Source organism: Cantharellus anzutake (genome assembly GCF_015039405.1).
Source record: "Cantharellus anzutake strain C23 chromosome Unknown EI90scaffold_33, whole genome shotgun sequence".
In the NCBI taxonomy this organism is placed as follows: Eukaryota; Fungi; Basidiomycota; class Agaricomycetes; order Cantharellales; family Hydnaceae; genus Cantharellus; species Cantharellus anzutake.
The window spans coordinates 564202-582037 of NW_024066983.1; the positions used below are offsets into that span (position 1 = coordinate 564202).

General features: G+C 47.8%; 1 protein-coding gene across 1 annotated transcript; it reads right to left on the reverse strand.

Annotated features, from left to right (window-relative positions):
- Positions 1–954: 954 nt before the first annotated feature.
- On the reverse strand, positions 955–1440 carry EI90DRAFT_3213879 (uncharacterized protein; the record flags this gene model as incomplete). Its single annotated transcript, XM_039066454.1, has 1 exon — positions 955–1440. A coding segment is annotated over one exon (486 nt), but the record flags the coding sequence as incomplete, so codon positions are not given.
- Positions 1441–17836: the final 16396 nt, after the last annotated feature.

A 17836-nucleotide genomic window follows, 5' to 3' on the forward strand; every position in this document is an offset into this window, starting at 1 on the left:
CCCTCTGATGTTCCTCCAGGGTGGCCGTGAAGATAAGAATGTCATCCATGTAGCAGATAATGACTTCCCGGTCAATGAAGTCCCTAAGGATGTCGTTCATCATGGTTTGGAAAGTTGCGGGGGAGTTACACAACCCAAAGAACATTACCATAGGCTCGAACAGCCCTCAGTTGGTCGCAAATGCTGCCTTCCACTCGTCCCTGTCCTTGATCCGGATGTTGTTAAACCCCCCAGTGCAAGTCCAGGGCAGAGAAGTATTTGGTGTTCCAGAGGCAGGCGAGGATGTCCAAGATAAGTGGGAGCAGTGAAGGAGCAGAGCTGGATCACCTTATGTAACCAGTTTCCTATGTCCAATAACGATATTAGAGTTTGTGCTGATTTGCTTACTGACCGTGTTTTGGTTGCCAAATATATAATTGTTCACTGTCTAAACAACAATAAACACCCCCCAACGATCTCACCTGACGTCTAGATTGTCTACAGATAAAATTCTATATTGACTTTACTATGACTTCTAGTCAATATTACACCTAGATATACCACTTTCAGTAGGACTGTCAGAGACCAGGTCGAGATGAAGGAATGTCTCCATGGCGGAGGGCTTCGGCCTCAGCGACTTATGCCAGGAGCGCTGTGCCAAGTAACACGTCTGTGCCCTAACTTACTAACTGGCAACCAGAACTAAAAAGGGGGTAAACTCTAGTCAATTTTATTACTGAGGTGTACAGTAATTGACCACTCAATGCACTCGCACTTTCCCTCAACGTTCCCACGGCCCTCAACAACAAAGTGTACATCGGGTGGGTTCCAAACTGGCACAGTTTGTAGATTAGTAACCGAAGTAAATATATCCCAAACATGGAGACAAAATACAAAGAAATGATGGATGTAGAAGGGTTTTTTGCGAGATTGTGATTTGAATACCAAAATAAGCAAGACCCAACAATGCAACGCTCAACTATTATCATCATCCTCGCTGTCATCCTCATTGCTTGAGCATTCTGAGGGCTCTAGATCATCAAGAAAGCTCTCCTCTGCTGACTCTCCTTGCTCTTCCCCACACACCAATGCCCACACCCCAGCACACATGGTAACATGTGGTTTCAGCGGCAATTTCTCACCATGAATGTGGCACTCTTCCTTCAACACCTCCCACCTCTCAAGCAGTGTTTCATTATCCAACTTGGCAACTTCCCAAGCCTCTGCCTTCGAACTCCTTAGGTCTGTGGCTTTCTCTGCAACCTTCTTCTTCCGGCCTCTTTCCACCTTCTTAGCAGCAAGTTCATCGGACTTGGCTTGCCTCAGCGCTTGTGCCCTTTCAATCATTTCAATCATATCAACGATTTCTGACTCGGCTGCATCCAAACATTCTATCACTCTCTGCCTAGCTGTTTGCACATTCCAATGCCTATTTTGTGTTGTGTTGCTCCATAGTATCGAGAATATAAACCATTGGTTACATATGAATCTGACACTGGTGCCAATAGGCATCCATCTCTGCAACTATCAGACGGAATTGGCTGAAAATTAGAATATGTACAAGTTGAACTTGACTGTTTGCAGTCACAAATTTTCATGCAAATCCGATGTGTGGAAAGGTCAAACTTGTTGCCGTTGCATTGAGGGTAAACGTGCATTGAGTGGTCAATTACTGTAACCTATGTACAAGTTGAGTATATATAGTTACAATGAGGGCGGAGCCGAGCCGAGCGGAGCTAACGGGTTTAAACATTAGCCGATTGAATATTACCAACAAGTCAGGTTACTGTCACAGCTGTGCATTCCGGCCTGTTCCCCACCCATCTCAATGCTGCCCAAGCCTGTTCCCGCTATGCGAGCGTGAGCGTGAGTGTCAGGGTCGCGTCTGCGGTCGAGGCGGTCCGGGCGTAGCGTCCGGTGCTGAGGACCTCACGGGGGGTGGATCGGGCGTGCGTACTGGCAGCCCCAATGTGGGACGGCGATCCCTGGCCACTTAGACTGAAGTGGGAATGTTGAGAAGAAGGTTACTTCTTCGGTTCCCACCTCAGGTGTGTTTATATACATGCGGCTTGGGTCACATGAGGTCCGCCACGTCACCCCGCATACAGCCGCAGTCACCCGGGTGTCCCCGTGGGGGATCCCGAGGGTGTATGCTGCACGCGTGCGCACTAGGTTGCACCCTAGAGCCGTCCGGGGTCGTCCGGGGCTAGGCACGTCGTGTGTGCGTCGCGGGCAGGTCAATAATACATGGATATAAGGGAAAGGTCGTCCATGTGAAGTAGAAATAGAAATAGAAATAGAAATGGAAATAGAAGGGGAAGTGGGAGAGGGATAGAGGGGGAGGGGGTATGAAGGAGGGGTGCAGGGTGGGAGAAGGGGAACCGGGTGAGGTGGGCCCGGGTGGAGGCGGGTCAGGCGGGTGTGCCCTGACAGTGAGCCCCAACCTCAGCCCTATCCTCCATGAGGACTCCCTGCTCACTCCCCCGCTTGCCCCTAGGCTCCCCTGCACCTGGCCGACTTCCCCACAGCCACACCAACCTTCCCACCCTGAGTCCGCCTCCGGCACCGTGCCCAGCGCGACTCCTCTACCCCGCCCACTTGGCCCCTACAGGGCCACTACCATTCCCGTGCCCGACTCCGGCCCAACTCTGAGTCCAGTGCCACTATGATACCATCGCCGCTATCGCAGCCCTACACTCCTTCCTTTATTTATCTGTTATTGTTTGTTTTGACCCTCGGTCATTGCCGGCCGCTGTGCGGCCAACCCCGCTCCTTGTTCCCTTTTGCTTCCGGACCCTTCGGCCTTCGGCCCGGGTCCGCTTCAATTCATTCTGCCTTCATATATATATCCTGTATACTACATTATAGTACTTTAGCTCTAATATCGATGTGACCACGACCCCTAAGTCCTGACCCCAACAAGGCAACCCCAGTGGGTCTGAAATGAGGGCCAAGAGACAGCTAGGGGGCACAGCACTCCCTTTAGAGTTGCTGAGGCCAAATGCCCTACCCTCAGGCCTTGTTCAAGGCATCACAGCCATCGTGGCCTATAGCGGCCCGCAACGGCGACCTTCGGTGCCGACCCCGGACCAGTGTCTAACAGTTACAGGGTTAACAGAATGGTAGGCGATAACCCAGAAATGGAAAGGAGGGATAGGCCTGAAGGTGGGCTTGCAGGGCAAGCGAGTGTGTTGCCCAGTGGAGGCGGGAGTGCGCTAGCGGACGTTGGAGCTGTCCAGAAGCCTTCAAGGCTCCATACTTAGGGAGGTGTAGGTAATAAATTGAAAGGAGGGGGTGGTGACCATCGAGGGATACCAAGGTGATTGCGGAATATGGGAGCTCCGAGGTTAGTGAAGAAGGAGTGGAGGTGGTCTGGAGGGATCGGAGGTAGCGGAAGTTGATGGCTGGGGATGGATATGACAGTATCCCCTTCTTAGGCCTGAACCCTTGAAGGCCCAGAATTAGTAAGGAGAGGGGAGCTGTACTTACAGAAAAGAAAAAATGAAAATGGAAGTGAGGAGTGGAGAGAAAGGGAGAGATGGGAGAGGAGTCAGGGTTCCTAAGGAGCTTCGGGTCCAGGCTTATCTGGGTACCGAGAGTGGAATGCTTTGACGAGGTCGGAGGCGTGATCGAGTTTGCTGGCAAGGAGCCATTGTGTCTCCTCGTCGGTCCCTTCATAGCCTAGCCACTTGACCAGGTAGAGCAACTTGTTGCGTCTATGTCGGTCGATCTTGGAGTCGAGTATCTCTTCGACCTCGAACTCCATCTTGCGTTCGATTTCTATGGGAGGTGGAGGTGGCTGGTGGCAGTTCAGAATGATGTTTGGGATGGAGGGTTCGATCTGTGAGACATGGAATACCAGGTGAATGGCTCACATGTTTTCCGGCAGGTGGAGAGTGAGGGAGTGAGTTCCAATGTGGGCAATGATCTTGAATGGGCTGAGGTTTTTCTCGGAGAGCTTCTTGGAAGGTCGGGTGGAGCGGAAATACTTGGCCTTTACATAGACCAAGGTTCCTACCTCGAAAGCTGGGGCAGGACTCCAACAGGAGTCTGCCGGGCCCTGATAACGGATCTGAGCAAGGTGCATTTCCTTGCGAAGGAAGTGGTGGAGGGAGTCGAGATCGACGGAGTACTCTTGGGTGCATACTGATGTTAGGTCTCGCTCCAGGTGAATGGTGATGTTTGGATGGTAGCCTTTGTTGGCGAAGAATGGAGAGACACCTGTTGTTAGAACTTGTGGATTCGGACGACTCCGGAGTGGAATCGGAGACTTAGCGTGGAAGGACCTCAGCCTCAGCGACTCAGGCGGAGCGCTGTGCCATTGCTGGTTGTCCTAGGGGTCCCTAATTTCGGATCTAGCAGAGGGAAAGTCTCTTGGGGGGAATTCATGTCGATTTCGGACTGAGGTTACAAGTTACTATGTACATTGTATATAAGGAGGGGTCCGGAATCAAAAGGAGCGAGGGTAGGACAAAAGGAGACAAAGGGAGATGGAAAGAGGAACAACACCGAGGGTCAAGGGTTTGACTCAATGGTGTTTCTCAAAGGAGGAATGAAGGGCCAAGGCCCAAGGAGGAAGGAAGGAGGTTGGGAGTGGGGAATGGCTAGCTGACTGAATAGAAAGGAAGCAGCAGCCCAAATAGGAATGAGGGAGAATAGCGGAATTGAAATGGACAATGCAATAGTTGCAAGGTCCGGAGTAAGTCCGGAAAGTCCGAACTCGGAGGTTAAACTCCGGAATATTGGCAAACATAATTAAATGGAATGAGCTAACCAATACAATGGGTATAAGCGGAGGTGGGGTCAAAGTCCGAGGTCGGAGCTGTCGGAGCTAAGACCGGAGGTTCCGGAGATGAGACGTGAACGGGATACCGGAGTGGAGGTCCGGAGTCGGGAGCATAGGTTTTGCGTACTCATCTGGGAGGTGTCGAGGTTGGGGTCGGAACCGGAATGTTCCGGAGTCGGACCGAAGGTGGTGTCCGAGCCGGAGGTGGGATAACCTCTTGGGAGTCGGCAAGGAGAAGGTGACAGAAGGGAAGTAGGACTCCGGAAGTCGGAGTTCGGAGTTCCGGGAGCCCGGAGCGGAGGTCGGGATTGTATGGATATGACACCTGTGGTGGCATTCGGAGCGTTGTTGTAAGCGAACTCCACAAGAGGTAGGAGTTCGGACCAATTGTCCTGCTGGTAGTTACTGTAGATGCGCAGGTACTGCTTGAGCGTCTGGTTCATCCGTTCGGTCTGACCGTCTCCTTCTGGGTGATAACTGGAGGTGAAGTGGAGGCGGATGTCGAGGGCCTTACCAAGTGAACGAAAAAAAATGAGAGACAAACTCCGGACCCCTGTCAGAGGTGACATGGGAAGGAACTCCGTGCTTGGAGAACACATGGAGGAGGAAGAGCTTGGCCAGTTCCGGAGAGGTGATGGTGTCATGGGTAGGAATGAAAATGCACTGTTTAGACAGGCAGTCCACGATGACCAAGATGGAAGTGAATCCGGAAGAGGAGGGTAGCTGTTCGATGAAGTCCATTGAGATGGAGTTCCAAGGACGTTTGGGGATGGGGAGTTGTTTGAGCAAGCCGTAAGGCTTATGACAGGGGACTTTGGCACAGGCACAAGAAGTGCAGGAGGAGATGTAGCTCTTGACAAAGTTATGGATGCCTGGCCAGGTATACTCATGACGTACTAAATCCAGAGTCCAGTTTTGACCAAAGTGTCTGGAAAGTTGGTGGTCATGTTTGTCTTGCAAAACGCGGAGACGGAGATCATTGGAATCCAGAACATAAATGTGGTTGTCCAGCCTTAACAGGCCTTCAGCATCAACGGACCAGTGGGAATTGGGGAAGTTGGGGGAAGCGAGATGAGAAGAGATTGTGGTATCGGAGGAGAGGGAGGCTAGAATGTCTCGATGGAGAGCCTCTGTGTCAACGAGTACGGCTGCTCAGATTACTGTGGCAGCTAGGAACATGGCTCATAAGGATGCAGTGAGCTGCTCCAAAGTGAAGACTGGTCGGAAGTTCTGCAGATTGATGCGAGCGTAGTCCATATCCCCTTCTTTGGGATAGACGTCCCAGCATCTAGTCAACGCATCTGGTTTTACTCCGAGTCTTCTGGGATGGAATCGGACAGTCATGTGGAACTGGGAGAGGAACTCTGACCAGCAGGCTTGCCGCCAGGTCAAGAGTTTGGTGGTGGAAAAATACTCGAGGTTCTTGTGGTCAGTGACGACATCAATTGGAGCCCCTGAACCTTCAAGGTAGTGATGCCACAATCGGAACGCATCGTGGTGTCAGGATCTGTGTCAGGGGACGCGTGTGCCCACGCAAGATGCCCCGATAACCTAGTTGTGATTAAAGCCGGGGGAAAGGGATGTCCCCATCTTAGGGTCAGCTATATACATGTAGAGTCCGGCAATAAGGAAACCAAACAGATTGCCGATAGAATCACGTGATCATAGAATGTTCCAGAACAATGCCGGAGATGATCCGGGTCACCGGGGCTTAGGTAAGCGGAGTAGACAGGAATTACCGGCATACTTCCCACGCGCATATGTGCAGCCGGCATAGGGTCCAGGGTCATTGCTGATCCCTGACAATCCAGACCCCAGCTGGGAGTGGCTGGAGGGCAAGGCTGACTCTCCCTGGCTGCTAACTCCTCAAAGTTGCTGAGGGGACTAGCCTCAGCCTTCACAGGGAATGAGCTGAGAAGAAGGGTAAGCTTCTCAGCCCCCTGTGAGGCCGACACAAAAGGACCCTAGGAACTATACAGTTCCCACTTGCTGCCGACTTTCCATAACGGGTGTGACCCATGGGAAAGTTCTGGGCGAGCTGCTCGCCCAGAATGTTCCCACGGTTGTGGCTGTACATTTCTGGGCAAGTCACACATTCCCACGGGTTCGCGCACGTGTGTCATTGTGTGAAACAGTGGGGGGAAGGATAGGGGGAATGGGGAAATGTGGAGAGAGGGTGGTTAGGGAAAGGGTGAGGGTGTCTGAGGGTGAGTGGGGTCAAGGGCTGTGCCCTGACACGTGGATGGCGAGCAGTTCCTTATCATGGGTGTCGTAATTGAGCTCCAGCACCGAGAGTGTTCTAGAGCAGAAAGCGATGGGGCAAATCTCTCCATCATTGCAACAGATGGACAGGATTCCAGAGATCACATAATTGGAGGTGTCAGTTTCTACAATGAGGGGGTGTCGGGTAACCAATGTGTCAGGATGGGAGCAGAAGTGAAGGCTTCTTTCAAGGTGTTGAAAGCAGAGCGGCAGTCGTCAGAGAATAGCCAGGGGGCTCCTTTACACATAAGGCGCATCAAGGGGACCACAATGTCAGAGTATTGGTGGATGAAACGCCGATAGAAGTTAGCAAAGCCAAGGAAGGACTGGACATCCTTGACTTTACGGGGCTTGGGCCAATCTTGGACAGCTTTGACCTTCTCGATGGACATGGTGAGCCCGGAGGGAGAAAGGCAGTATCTGAGATATTCTGTAGTGTCCATATGAAATTCGCATTTCTTCGGATTGGCGTATAGGCCATGTTTGCGAAGTCTCCTAAGAACTTCTCAGACATGCTCCTGATGTGAAGCCATGTCTTCCGAGTAGGTAAGGATGTCATCTAGGTAGACTACCACAGAAACATCCAAGAGGCCGGCAAAGACCATGTTGACGAATCGCTGGAAGGCTGTGGGTGCATTTGTGAGACCGAATGGCATTACAAGCCACTCATAGGAACCATAGCACATGCGGAAGGAAGTCTTCCATTCGTCGCCTGCTGCAATGCGAACCAGGTGGTAAGCATGCCAGAGGTCGAGTCTGGTATAGACTGTGGCATGGCTAGGTGCATCAAGGAGGTCTGAGATGCGGGGAAGTGGGTAACGATCCTTTTTGGTGATCTTGTTCAGCCCTCAGAAGTCAACGCAAAGACAGAGGGATCCGTCCTTCTTGCGGACGAAGAGGACTGGTGCCGTGTGAGCGGAAGTCGTGGGACGAATGAACCCGGAGGCTAGGTGTTTGTCTAAGAATGCCTGGAGAGCCTCGAGTTCTGAAGTAGAGAGAGAGTACATAGTACCCAAGGGTGGTGAAGTGCCTTCCTCAAGGTCAATCTTCAGGTTGTGCTCACGGTGCAGTGCCAGCATCGAGGCTTTGCTCTTACTGAACACATCTGCTGAAGGAGTGGAGCTGGATCACCTTATGTAACCAGTTTCCTACATCCAATAACGATATTAGAGTTTGTGCTGATTTGCATACTGACTGTGTTTTGGTTGCCAAATATATAATTGTTCACTGTCTAAACAACAATAAACACCCCCCAACGATCTCACCTGACATATAGATCATCTATGGATAAAATTCTATATTGACTTTACTATGATTTTTAGTCAATATTACACCTAGATATACCACTTTTCAGTAGGACGTGATTTTCCTGATAATTTACTGAAGGAAAACTACTAATAAAATAATTCCGCAATAAATGTTACTCAATACAGGAGTGACCAAACTGCTCTTTCTATCGCTTAGAGTGCGTGCTAGTCATCTATCAGGTTCAGGATCGCTCACTTTTCTCCTGTGGTGTGATAACCAAGTATTGCTGAGAGATTATTCAGTTAAGAAGTCCCTCCACCAAATTCTCACTAATTCTCACTATGACACTTTTGTTTAGCTGTGTCTAACTGACCCTAACTCACGCTTAGAGTGACGTGTTAGTTTTATATTAGCTAACAACTAATATTTGCTTTTATCTTTTGGAGCAAACGAACCAACCACTGGTGAGGAGAATTAAACTTATATTTCTACCTGAGGTTTGAGAGGGGGCAGAAGCGGCGACCTTTTATGCTTTTCAGAGGCCTCTCTACTCCCACGCCTCGCACTAGTTACATGTGCTACATTTGTATTATAGATAGTTCTAGAATGATATAGGGGCTTGGGCTGTGTAAGCTTAATAATGGACTTAGGACATGACTCAGCAATAAGTAATTCAGTTCTTTGTCTTTTGGGCCGATCTTAGCGGGGTCTTGTAGCGCTGAAGCTATGCTCTACACCGCCTTAATTACGAACGGTTATCTTTAGAAATGACTCGGCTATAAAGGAACTTTCTAGACTGTTCTCTAATTCACCCCTTTTTGTGAAGCCGCATCATTACTAATGTTCTAGAGCTTTCCCAATTAATTAACTGATCCGCGGACTTCTGAATCACTTTATGCTTATGATCCGAGATCCAGATCATCAATCATTCCTTTGTTCCGATTTATTTGAGCTTAAAATCAAAAGGTTTTGATGAATCATGAGAAAATAACAAGATCCGGTTTTTTAGCATTTTCTCCTCTTCTGATGCGATAAAAAACTGTCCGCCCACGCCGGGGAATACTCTGTCATATGGTATTCGGTCCGCCAGACTTCCGGGCGCCAATATATTTCCCTTGAGTCACATTACTTTTTATAAGAATTAGCAAATAAATATATATGAATTATAAGGTGTTTCGCCGTTTGAGCGATATCTCCGTCAGTTTTGAAGCTTTTAGAATGAAACAAAACCGTGGATAAAGTTTAGAAACAGTCCTTCCAGATGGTAAAAAGATTACAGTCAAAAGTTTACTGGTTCCCGAGATATTCACATTTCTTTTCCAATGTTCCTTCTTATTCTGCCGTCTATGTGCTATTTTCTTGTTGTAGGGATATATTCTTTGAATATTACACCTATGCCGGGTTCTAGGCATGCTTGTAGTAGATTAAATCTCATGATACATGGGTGTAAATAATTTATAATGATCTTCTAATGTCTGTCCAGTCTCATAAAGATCATGAGATCTGTTAAACATCTGAACTTGTCACCTGATTGTTGACTATTCTGATAGATCATTGTTTTATTCTTTGAATATTATTTCTCCTACACTGTGGAGCTCAAACTGCTGGATCAGTTTGTCCACAGACTCATTCCCCTGTCGGAGCAAGGCCAGCTTTTGTCAGGCTGTAGCCTGGTGGTTAGGATCAGCAAACATGGAGTCCAGCTCTTGGGCACCTGGGGCAAGGAGGGAGTTGATGCATTGGGTGGCCCATGGTCCGGCAGCCCCTCCTTTCCAGGACTTGGCTGTGTTCATCTGGTGTCAGGGCACACCTGCCTGACCCAGCTCCACCCGGCCCAACCTGACCTGGTACCCTGCTGTCCACCCTTCCTCACCTCCTCCCTCTCTTCCTTCTTCCCTCCTCATTCCTGCTTCCTCACTTTCTTCCTATTGTACTTCTTCTTTATTTTCTCTTTATTCTACATGGACGACCTTCCTTTGTATCAATGTACCATTGACCCATCTGCAGTGCACCCACAACACACCTGGCCTGGGCGCCTCAGGTGACTTCCCGCTGTGCCCAGCATGCGTGCTCGCACTGGATGCCCTCGGGATCTCGCACTGAGACACCCAGGTGGTTACGGCTGTGTGTGAGGGTGACGTTGCAAGAGGGCTAGCGGCTCTCTATGCTGACTAAGCTCGTGGGGCCAAACTCTCCTAAAACTTCACTTTCTCTCTAGACTTTGCTCGACTGTTATAGAAACGGATCTAGAATCTTATGGTCCGTGACTATAGGCAAGCAGACTTTGGGATTCCATCACCTTATTTCGCTGTCAAACCCCATGCCAAGCTTTCCCCCTGGGTTTTGGTGCTGGCTGGGGGATTTGTTGAGTTTCAAGGGATTTCCCTTGACCATTGTAATATTTATATTAGATAGTTATGAGTCATATGACATGTAAGGCAGTTGCCGGAATTGTTTTCTTATTTTTATCAAATACATAACCCACAAACCTTGTACCGCGATTGTAACATCCTCACCATTGTGTCACCACTGTAAACTCAACCTGTAACCCTGGAACCATGTCCACCTCCCTATTCCTCCTCTCCATGACAAAACCGCAACGAGGTGGGCATTCCCACGCCCAACCTCCTGCTGCCCACTCCCACCAGTCCACTGGGTGGTCGAGTGGTTACTCCCATCCAACCAGAAGTTCCCTATCAGGAACTGTAACCTATCCCACCTCCTCAGGAGAAGGATACGGTCCAGGCAGCTCCAGGATGCCTGGCCACGCACCTGCAGGTCCCACTTCCCACGGTCACCCACTACCGTGCACTGGTCCACCAGCCCGCTTTCCCCAACAACTCCCACTACCAGTACGCTCCCATGAGCGCCAAGTCACCGATAGACACCAACTGGGTGACTCCCTTTGGGAGTCCCAGTATCCCTCACTACCGGTACGCTCCATTGAGCGCCAAGTCACCGCTAGCCACACACTCCCAGCACACCCACTACCGGCACGCTCCCAGGAGCGCCAAGTCCCTGTTAGCAGACAGCCAGGTGGCTCCCTCAAGGAGCCCACATCATACTCGCTACCAGTACGCTCCCAGGAGCGCCAAGTTACCGTTGGCCAACACACAGGTTACACTGCCAGACACTCAACCCATTCCGCTCTCCCTCCGATGGCTACGCAGCCACCTCCATTAGTGAGCCGAACGGCTCAGGTTGGGTTCCCCGGAACCCATTCCCGTAACATCGACTCTCGATCCTTAAACTCCGTGTGGGTTCTCTGGGATTCCACAAGGTCCGGGCTCAACTAATCTACTACCCACTCGTTGTGGGCTAGACAGTTGCCCTTATTCCTACTGTTGGATTCCACACACTCACACCCACTCTAGCGCGTCCTAGCACCTTAGAGAAATTGGGGGAGGGGAGAACTTCTTTTCACAAATCCGGTATGTACAGGATTATAAAAAATAATTATTTTTAGAATAATTGATGGGAATATTGGTACCATATGGCACCTGGGTACCTTATTAGGCGAAATAATAAAAGAGGGTAACAGTATCAATAAAAGAATATTGATCAATAACTGAAATGATGCAAAAATATGAAAATATAAGAAAATAAGCGATATCTCAATGGATTTACGGAATTAGAGGCCAAAATTGGAAATGAAGCCGGAGATAACTCTCACACAGCCAACGAGCATTTTTACCAATTTATTAGACGCCGTGGGAACGAGTGAGGCTGGAATTCTGGGTTGCTGCTTGAGATTCCCATGCCTGCACATACTCGTGACCTGCCATGCCTAACTTGCCCAACATAGAACTCCATCAAATCTCCACCGATTGGGACGTTCTTGATATCGTCGGAATTGTACGAATTAGCACTATTTTTGGATACCAAATCTGTACTGAGTCGTCGCATAGATGGAAGGGGTTTTCTGAATGGTGGAAGCGGGTATCCGAGCCGGCTCTGTGCGTGGGCGATTATCCCACCTACAACGTGGCACCTGTCATGTGACCCAAGCTGCATGTATATAAACGAACCTGAAGTGGGAACTGAAGAAGTAGCCTTCTTCTCAACTTTCCACTTCAGTCTAAGTGGCCAGGGACCATTGTCCTGCATCGGGCCTGTCAGTATGCATGCCCAATCCACCCCCTGCCAGGCTCTCAGCCCTGGACACTACACCTGGGCTTCCTCGACCCCAGATGAGTCCCTGACATCCAGAAACTCGGCATGGCGCATGCTCATGTAGAGTCCGCACTCTGCCTTTGTGAGGTCTCAGTGGGGTAGCTCAGCACACAGAGCTGTAAGTGATACGAAGGTGTGTATTTACAGTGTGTGTAAGCAGTTAACAGAAGTTACTGCTTACCCATGTGACTATATGTACCTCGCAATTACATATAGCTCAGGGTTCAGGGCTATTGCCCTGACAGCCTTGAAGCAGTCTAGGTCATCTTGCGACCCAGAGAAGGGGGTAGGGGTGGCTACTTTGGGTGGCTTACAAGCTGGAGTGGGTGTAGGGGCTGGGGCTGGGGCCGTGGGTCAGGTCTGGGTGGCTAGCTGGGCCTGGAGATCTTGGAGCTGGCGAGTCAGCTCCACTATCTGATCTTCCAGCAACATTGGGGGGGATAGAAGTAGGTTGAACCCTTCTTCTGCTATCAGGGCTCAGTCCTTGCTTGAGGATGGCCCAGCCTCAGGGCTGGGTGTGTGCGATGTTCTGGTGAAGGAGAGAACGAAGGAAGGTCAGTTGGGAGGTTCAAACGAGACCACCACCAAGCTGTTCCCTGGTTCTTTAGTTAGGATGGGGAAGTGTACTAGTATTATTTATTGTAAATATAGTACCAATCCGAGTGTTTTGGCTAATTCTATTTTTATGGGTTAGTTTTAAAGTTCCTGGGAATTGACTTACAGATAAACTGAGCCCTGTGGAGCTGTTTCTTTATTGAAATTTCTTAATTTGTCTAGGTGTAATTCTGTGTAGCGTTGTTTAATTTGGAATTTAACTTGAATTTAATCTTCTACTTGGTGAAGTTTCAAAGATTCTATTCAGTTAATGGATTTGGATTGTGTCTGGAGTGTCCCTTGGGTTTGTTTTATTTTTGTCTTATTTTATTGCTTGTTTTAACAGTAGCAAGATAACTGTTTTGTGTTTACACTTTGAAATCTGGAGTGTTAACCAGCTCTCCTGTTGAAATATTTACTTAATATTTCTCTCCTTAATTGCTGCCTTTTACTACAGTGGCAATCTTAACTGTATATCACTTTTTCACACTGGAGTGACAACCAGAAATGCTTGAGAAAAATAATACTCTATTTTCTTACTTCTCTAAGGGGGGCGAAAAGTCGCAGAAAGGGTCTCCCTTTTATACTCCTTGGGTCGCCTTCCTTTTTCACGCTCTACCTTCTATTTACAGGATTTATTTACAGTGTATTTTTCTCAAACTGAATAAAAAATGAAATTTTCACGCTATAGTTCTACTGCACTTTTGCTGTGCTGAACTGCAGTTCTACTGTGGTCAGACTGCGCCTAGAATCCTTATTGTCCTCCCTCGCCTAAGCTATTTTAATGGTTAAATAGAACTTGGCTGCGCTGCATTTGTCGCAGTTACCTATTTCAAATTCCCTATATATACCATTAAATTTGCTATGACTCGATGATTCTGAATTCAAACTTCGCATTACTATGCGTACGGCTGTGCTGAGACCTTCAGCTGATTTATTCCATTTTTATTTAGTGACATTTAGTTAAAATGAGACTGAAATGGTAAATGAGTGAATTATTCAGGTTTAAAACTGAAAGAAAAAGTTGCTAGTAGTCAAGAATTACTCAAACGAATGTATTATAGCTCTCCACTTCATTAGAATATTGTTCCCTAAAATTCCCGCCATGGTCCGTCGTAGTTTAGTGGTTTTCGTGAATTTCGTTCATATTCCCTGATTCCCCTTTGTATTATCACATCCTAATCCTCCATATGTATTGTTCGTTGTTATAGTAGGTCGTCCTTGAAGATATCATATTTTTATGTATTTTATTTAGGACTCTGGACCTCTTGAAGCTGTCTTCCCGCGCGTTTTCAGGTTTCTAACTTCATGTCCTTGTATCTCATTCATTTCTGGATGTTTTCTCACGTTCTTGGTATCATAAATTTTCATTTATTCCCACCTTTCCAATGGTACTAAGGTTGTGTCCTATTTCCTGGTATTCGTTGAGTTAGCAAAGGTTCATGCACACATTCGGTAATCACGTGCGTCGTTCCCATAGTTGTTCGTATGCGGGCGCCGTTTCCGTTTAATTGTTCGGGATTTATGATATGTGTGGGTGTTTATTTCTTTCATATGGGCTTCTGTGATTTATTTCAGATTTTTCCCTCATGATCTAAGGTTGTTTTGCACTTTCTGTGCTTTGTTTTGACCGGGCTCTTCCTTATTTGGACAGAAATTGGTCTTCGCGATCTGCCGAAGTGTGGATCTCGGTTCCGACAGCCGGTTCCCTGCGCATTGCCACCCTCACGTGTCATTACACATGATGCGGATTTCTATATTCCTGTCATGGGTATAACTTCACAACGGCTGGACCATTTAGGCTGAAAATTTGCATAACTATAGTTCCCCATTTTTCATAATTTCCGTGTAAATTTAGTTGTATGTTTTAATTATGGATCCTACGCAAACATCGTCTTTTCCCTGAGCTCGGACTTTTGATGTCGCTATTCCCGTTATTGGATATCTCATTAATGCATGATCCTTTTATTATGAAAATTTGGGAGGATTAAGATTAGATTCCTTCCTTTCTAATGGGCCATCAAGCTTGTCTCGGTCGTTACTGGTTAATCTTTGTGCTTGCCTTTTAGATGTTGTCCTTGTTTTGCAGGAGTTTTAGTCATATCTCCGTCGTTTATGGGTAGTTTCCCCTGTAATTACTTTCATTGGGTCCGTTTGTGGGACATCTACATTTCCTATTATAGACACGACTTTGAATTTTGCATTAGTTCCTGAGGAATCCTTGTTCCGTGGTACTTCCATCCTTGGCTATGTGTGCGGACGTGGGAAAGTAGTTTCCGTGGAGGTTCTCTGATTGTTTTTATAGTCAAATCTTGGTCGATTGTCCTAATTCTTGGTTTAATATTTGCTATAAATTCCCCCGAGAATTCCGTCTCGTTGATGGTAAGCTTGAAGTATTTTTGCTATTTTTCTTTCTTTCGATTTATTGCGTATAGTCATAATAATTTGTAAAAATTCGTAAAAATTCGTTAAAATTCGTTAAAATTCAGGTCCTTCTATTTTCTCATATCTACTTGTCGTATGAGGTTTTGTGATTTATCTGGCATATTTCCATAATGGGTTTCCATAGTGTGACCGTTATTTCTCCTACAGCGTGCCATCCGCTCAAGGTGGCCATACTGGGCTTCAACTGCTGTTTGCTCTTGTTCCTGCTTAGTTGCTGTGTGAAACTCTCCAAGGATGTCGCACTTGCCTTTCTTTGGTGCAGGAGTACATAATGGAAGAGCGGAATTGGTGGCCAAGTGTTGGGGTGTGCTAACCAGTTGAAGGCATTTCAATTAGCTTCGGTTTCAAATCAATAGGTTCTGGGTCCGGCTTGGGAGGGAGAGTTGGTGTGTGCACAGCTGGAGAGTTAAGTGGTGATGAGAAGTTTGTTGGAGTGTGTGTAAAAAGATTTGTTTCTTCAATCTACAAATGTGTGAATCATCTCAAACAGAGAGGTGGATCATATGTATATACATACTGCAAGACCACTTTCACCATCTAGAGCCAGTTGGCTGCCTCCATTATCACCGGAAGTGGTGGGAAGAGGAGAGTCAGGACAGTTGCTAGATTCATCCAACAGTTTTACATATGCAGCGGACAACTGTCCACCCGGTGCTGATGAGTTTGACACTAGCACATCTGAGTACTTAGGTTGGTGTCAGGGGACAAACCCGGGTCCCCATGACCCCTCTCTCTATAACCCAGAGCCTGACCTGTAACAGCCCATCTCAGGGCACAATGCTACTGTGGGTAAGAAAGTGTATAAGGTAAAGAAGCAGTGTAGAATACACTTGCCTACTGTGGGTAAGAAAGTGAGAAGAAGGTTAACTTCTCACTTTCCCACAGTGGCCCAATATGGCAAAAACTTCCGGGGATACCCGGAAGTCACATGAAGGTAGGATCCGGGGACCGGAGCATGCGGTGCACAGATCATGTGGCGCGGGAAGTGTGTGCGGGAAGTGGAGCAGGTCCGGGCTAAGTCAGGGTATGTGCCCTGACAGTTGGCCATCCCACCAAGAGTCTAGGACATCAAACCAAGGGAATTCCTCCAGAATTTGTTCTTTTGACCATGTGAAGTAAATGTATGAGAGCATGGGGTCAGAACTCACTATGCACATTGTTTGCATTGTCCTCATCATGCTTTACTCCTGTCCCAGTGATGTGTCTAACCTTCTTCAGGTGGCTATAGAGCCAACCCAAACTGGACAGACACTGTAAGGGAAGAGTGGCGGAATTGTATAGTACATACACTTACGTTGTTATGCATCCCATAACTGATGTGCTGTAGTGAGCCTTGTTTGCAAGGTATGATTCTTGGGCAGGCTCGTCCTTGATGTTGAAAATTGCTTCAGCAAGAATAGGATAGTAGTAAGTCTTTGGCTTCCCATTTGTAACCTAGTAGTTATCAGGTAAGTATAGTACCAGCTCATATGCAACACTCCATAGTACCTGCCTTCTTCCTGTTCTGGGCTGTGGCTTTCTTCTGAGTCACTGAAAAGCTTTAGATGAATGTCTTCATGATCTTCAAGGTAATGGATAAGTTGCCATGTCCATTCAGGATTCTCATCCCAAGGAACTTTTTGCTGGTTTATGTCAGTCCTGGTCAGCACCGATACAAATTATCGATTACCTTCGGCTTTTCATCCTTCACTTCCGCAGCCACAGGTGTTTTGGCAATCCCAGGCACTGATTCAATGATGGCCTTTTGGTCCTCAGGCAGGAGTTCCTCGTTCTTATGCTTACGGCCCCTTGGTGGCATGTCTGACCGGGTCTGATGGACAAGATAAAGGATGTGGTAGGACGGGAACTGGGGAAATATAATTGTATTGGAAATGGAACTGTACAGTAGCTGCTGGCAGAGTTTACAAAACAGTATATCCAAATCTAGAGGCTAGTCTTGAGTTGAATCTTGAGTCAGTTAGACCATTTTGTCACGACCCGGCAATTCCCACGGTCAGGTGATCACTCCCCACACCTTCTCCCTCCTCCGCTTCGACCCCGTCAACTCCACTACCTGCCCGACGCTGCCTGAACAAGCCCATCACCCTTCCCCGTCACTGCTACCTGTTCCACAGCCTGTCACAGGCCTATGAGTCATTCCTTATCATGCTTGTTTTTCTTGACAGCCATGCATGGCCATCCTTCTCCCACACTCTTTGTTTGTTTTCGTTCCTTCTTAAGCCCGCCCGCAATCTCCATGAGATTTGGCGACTTATTTCTATTCATTCCATTACACTTAAATACCGGTTGTATACTACCTCGTACTTTAGTTCAAAAATCAACTAGGGTTACCCCCTGCACTCTCTGTCT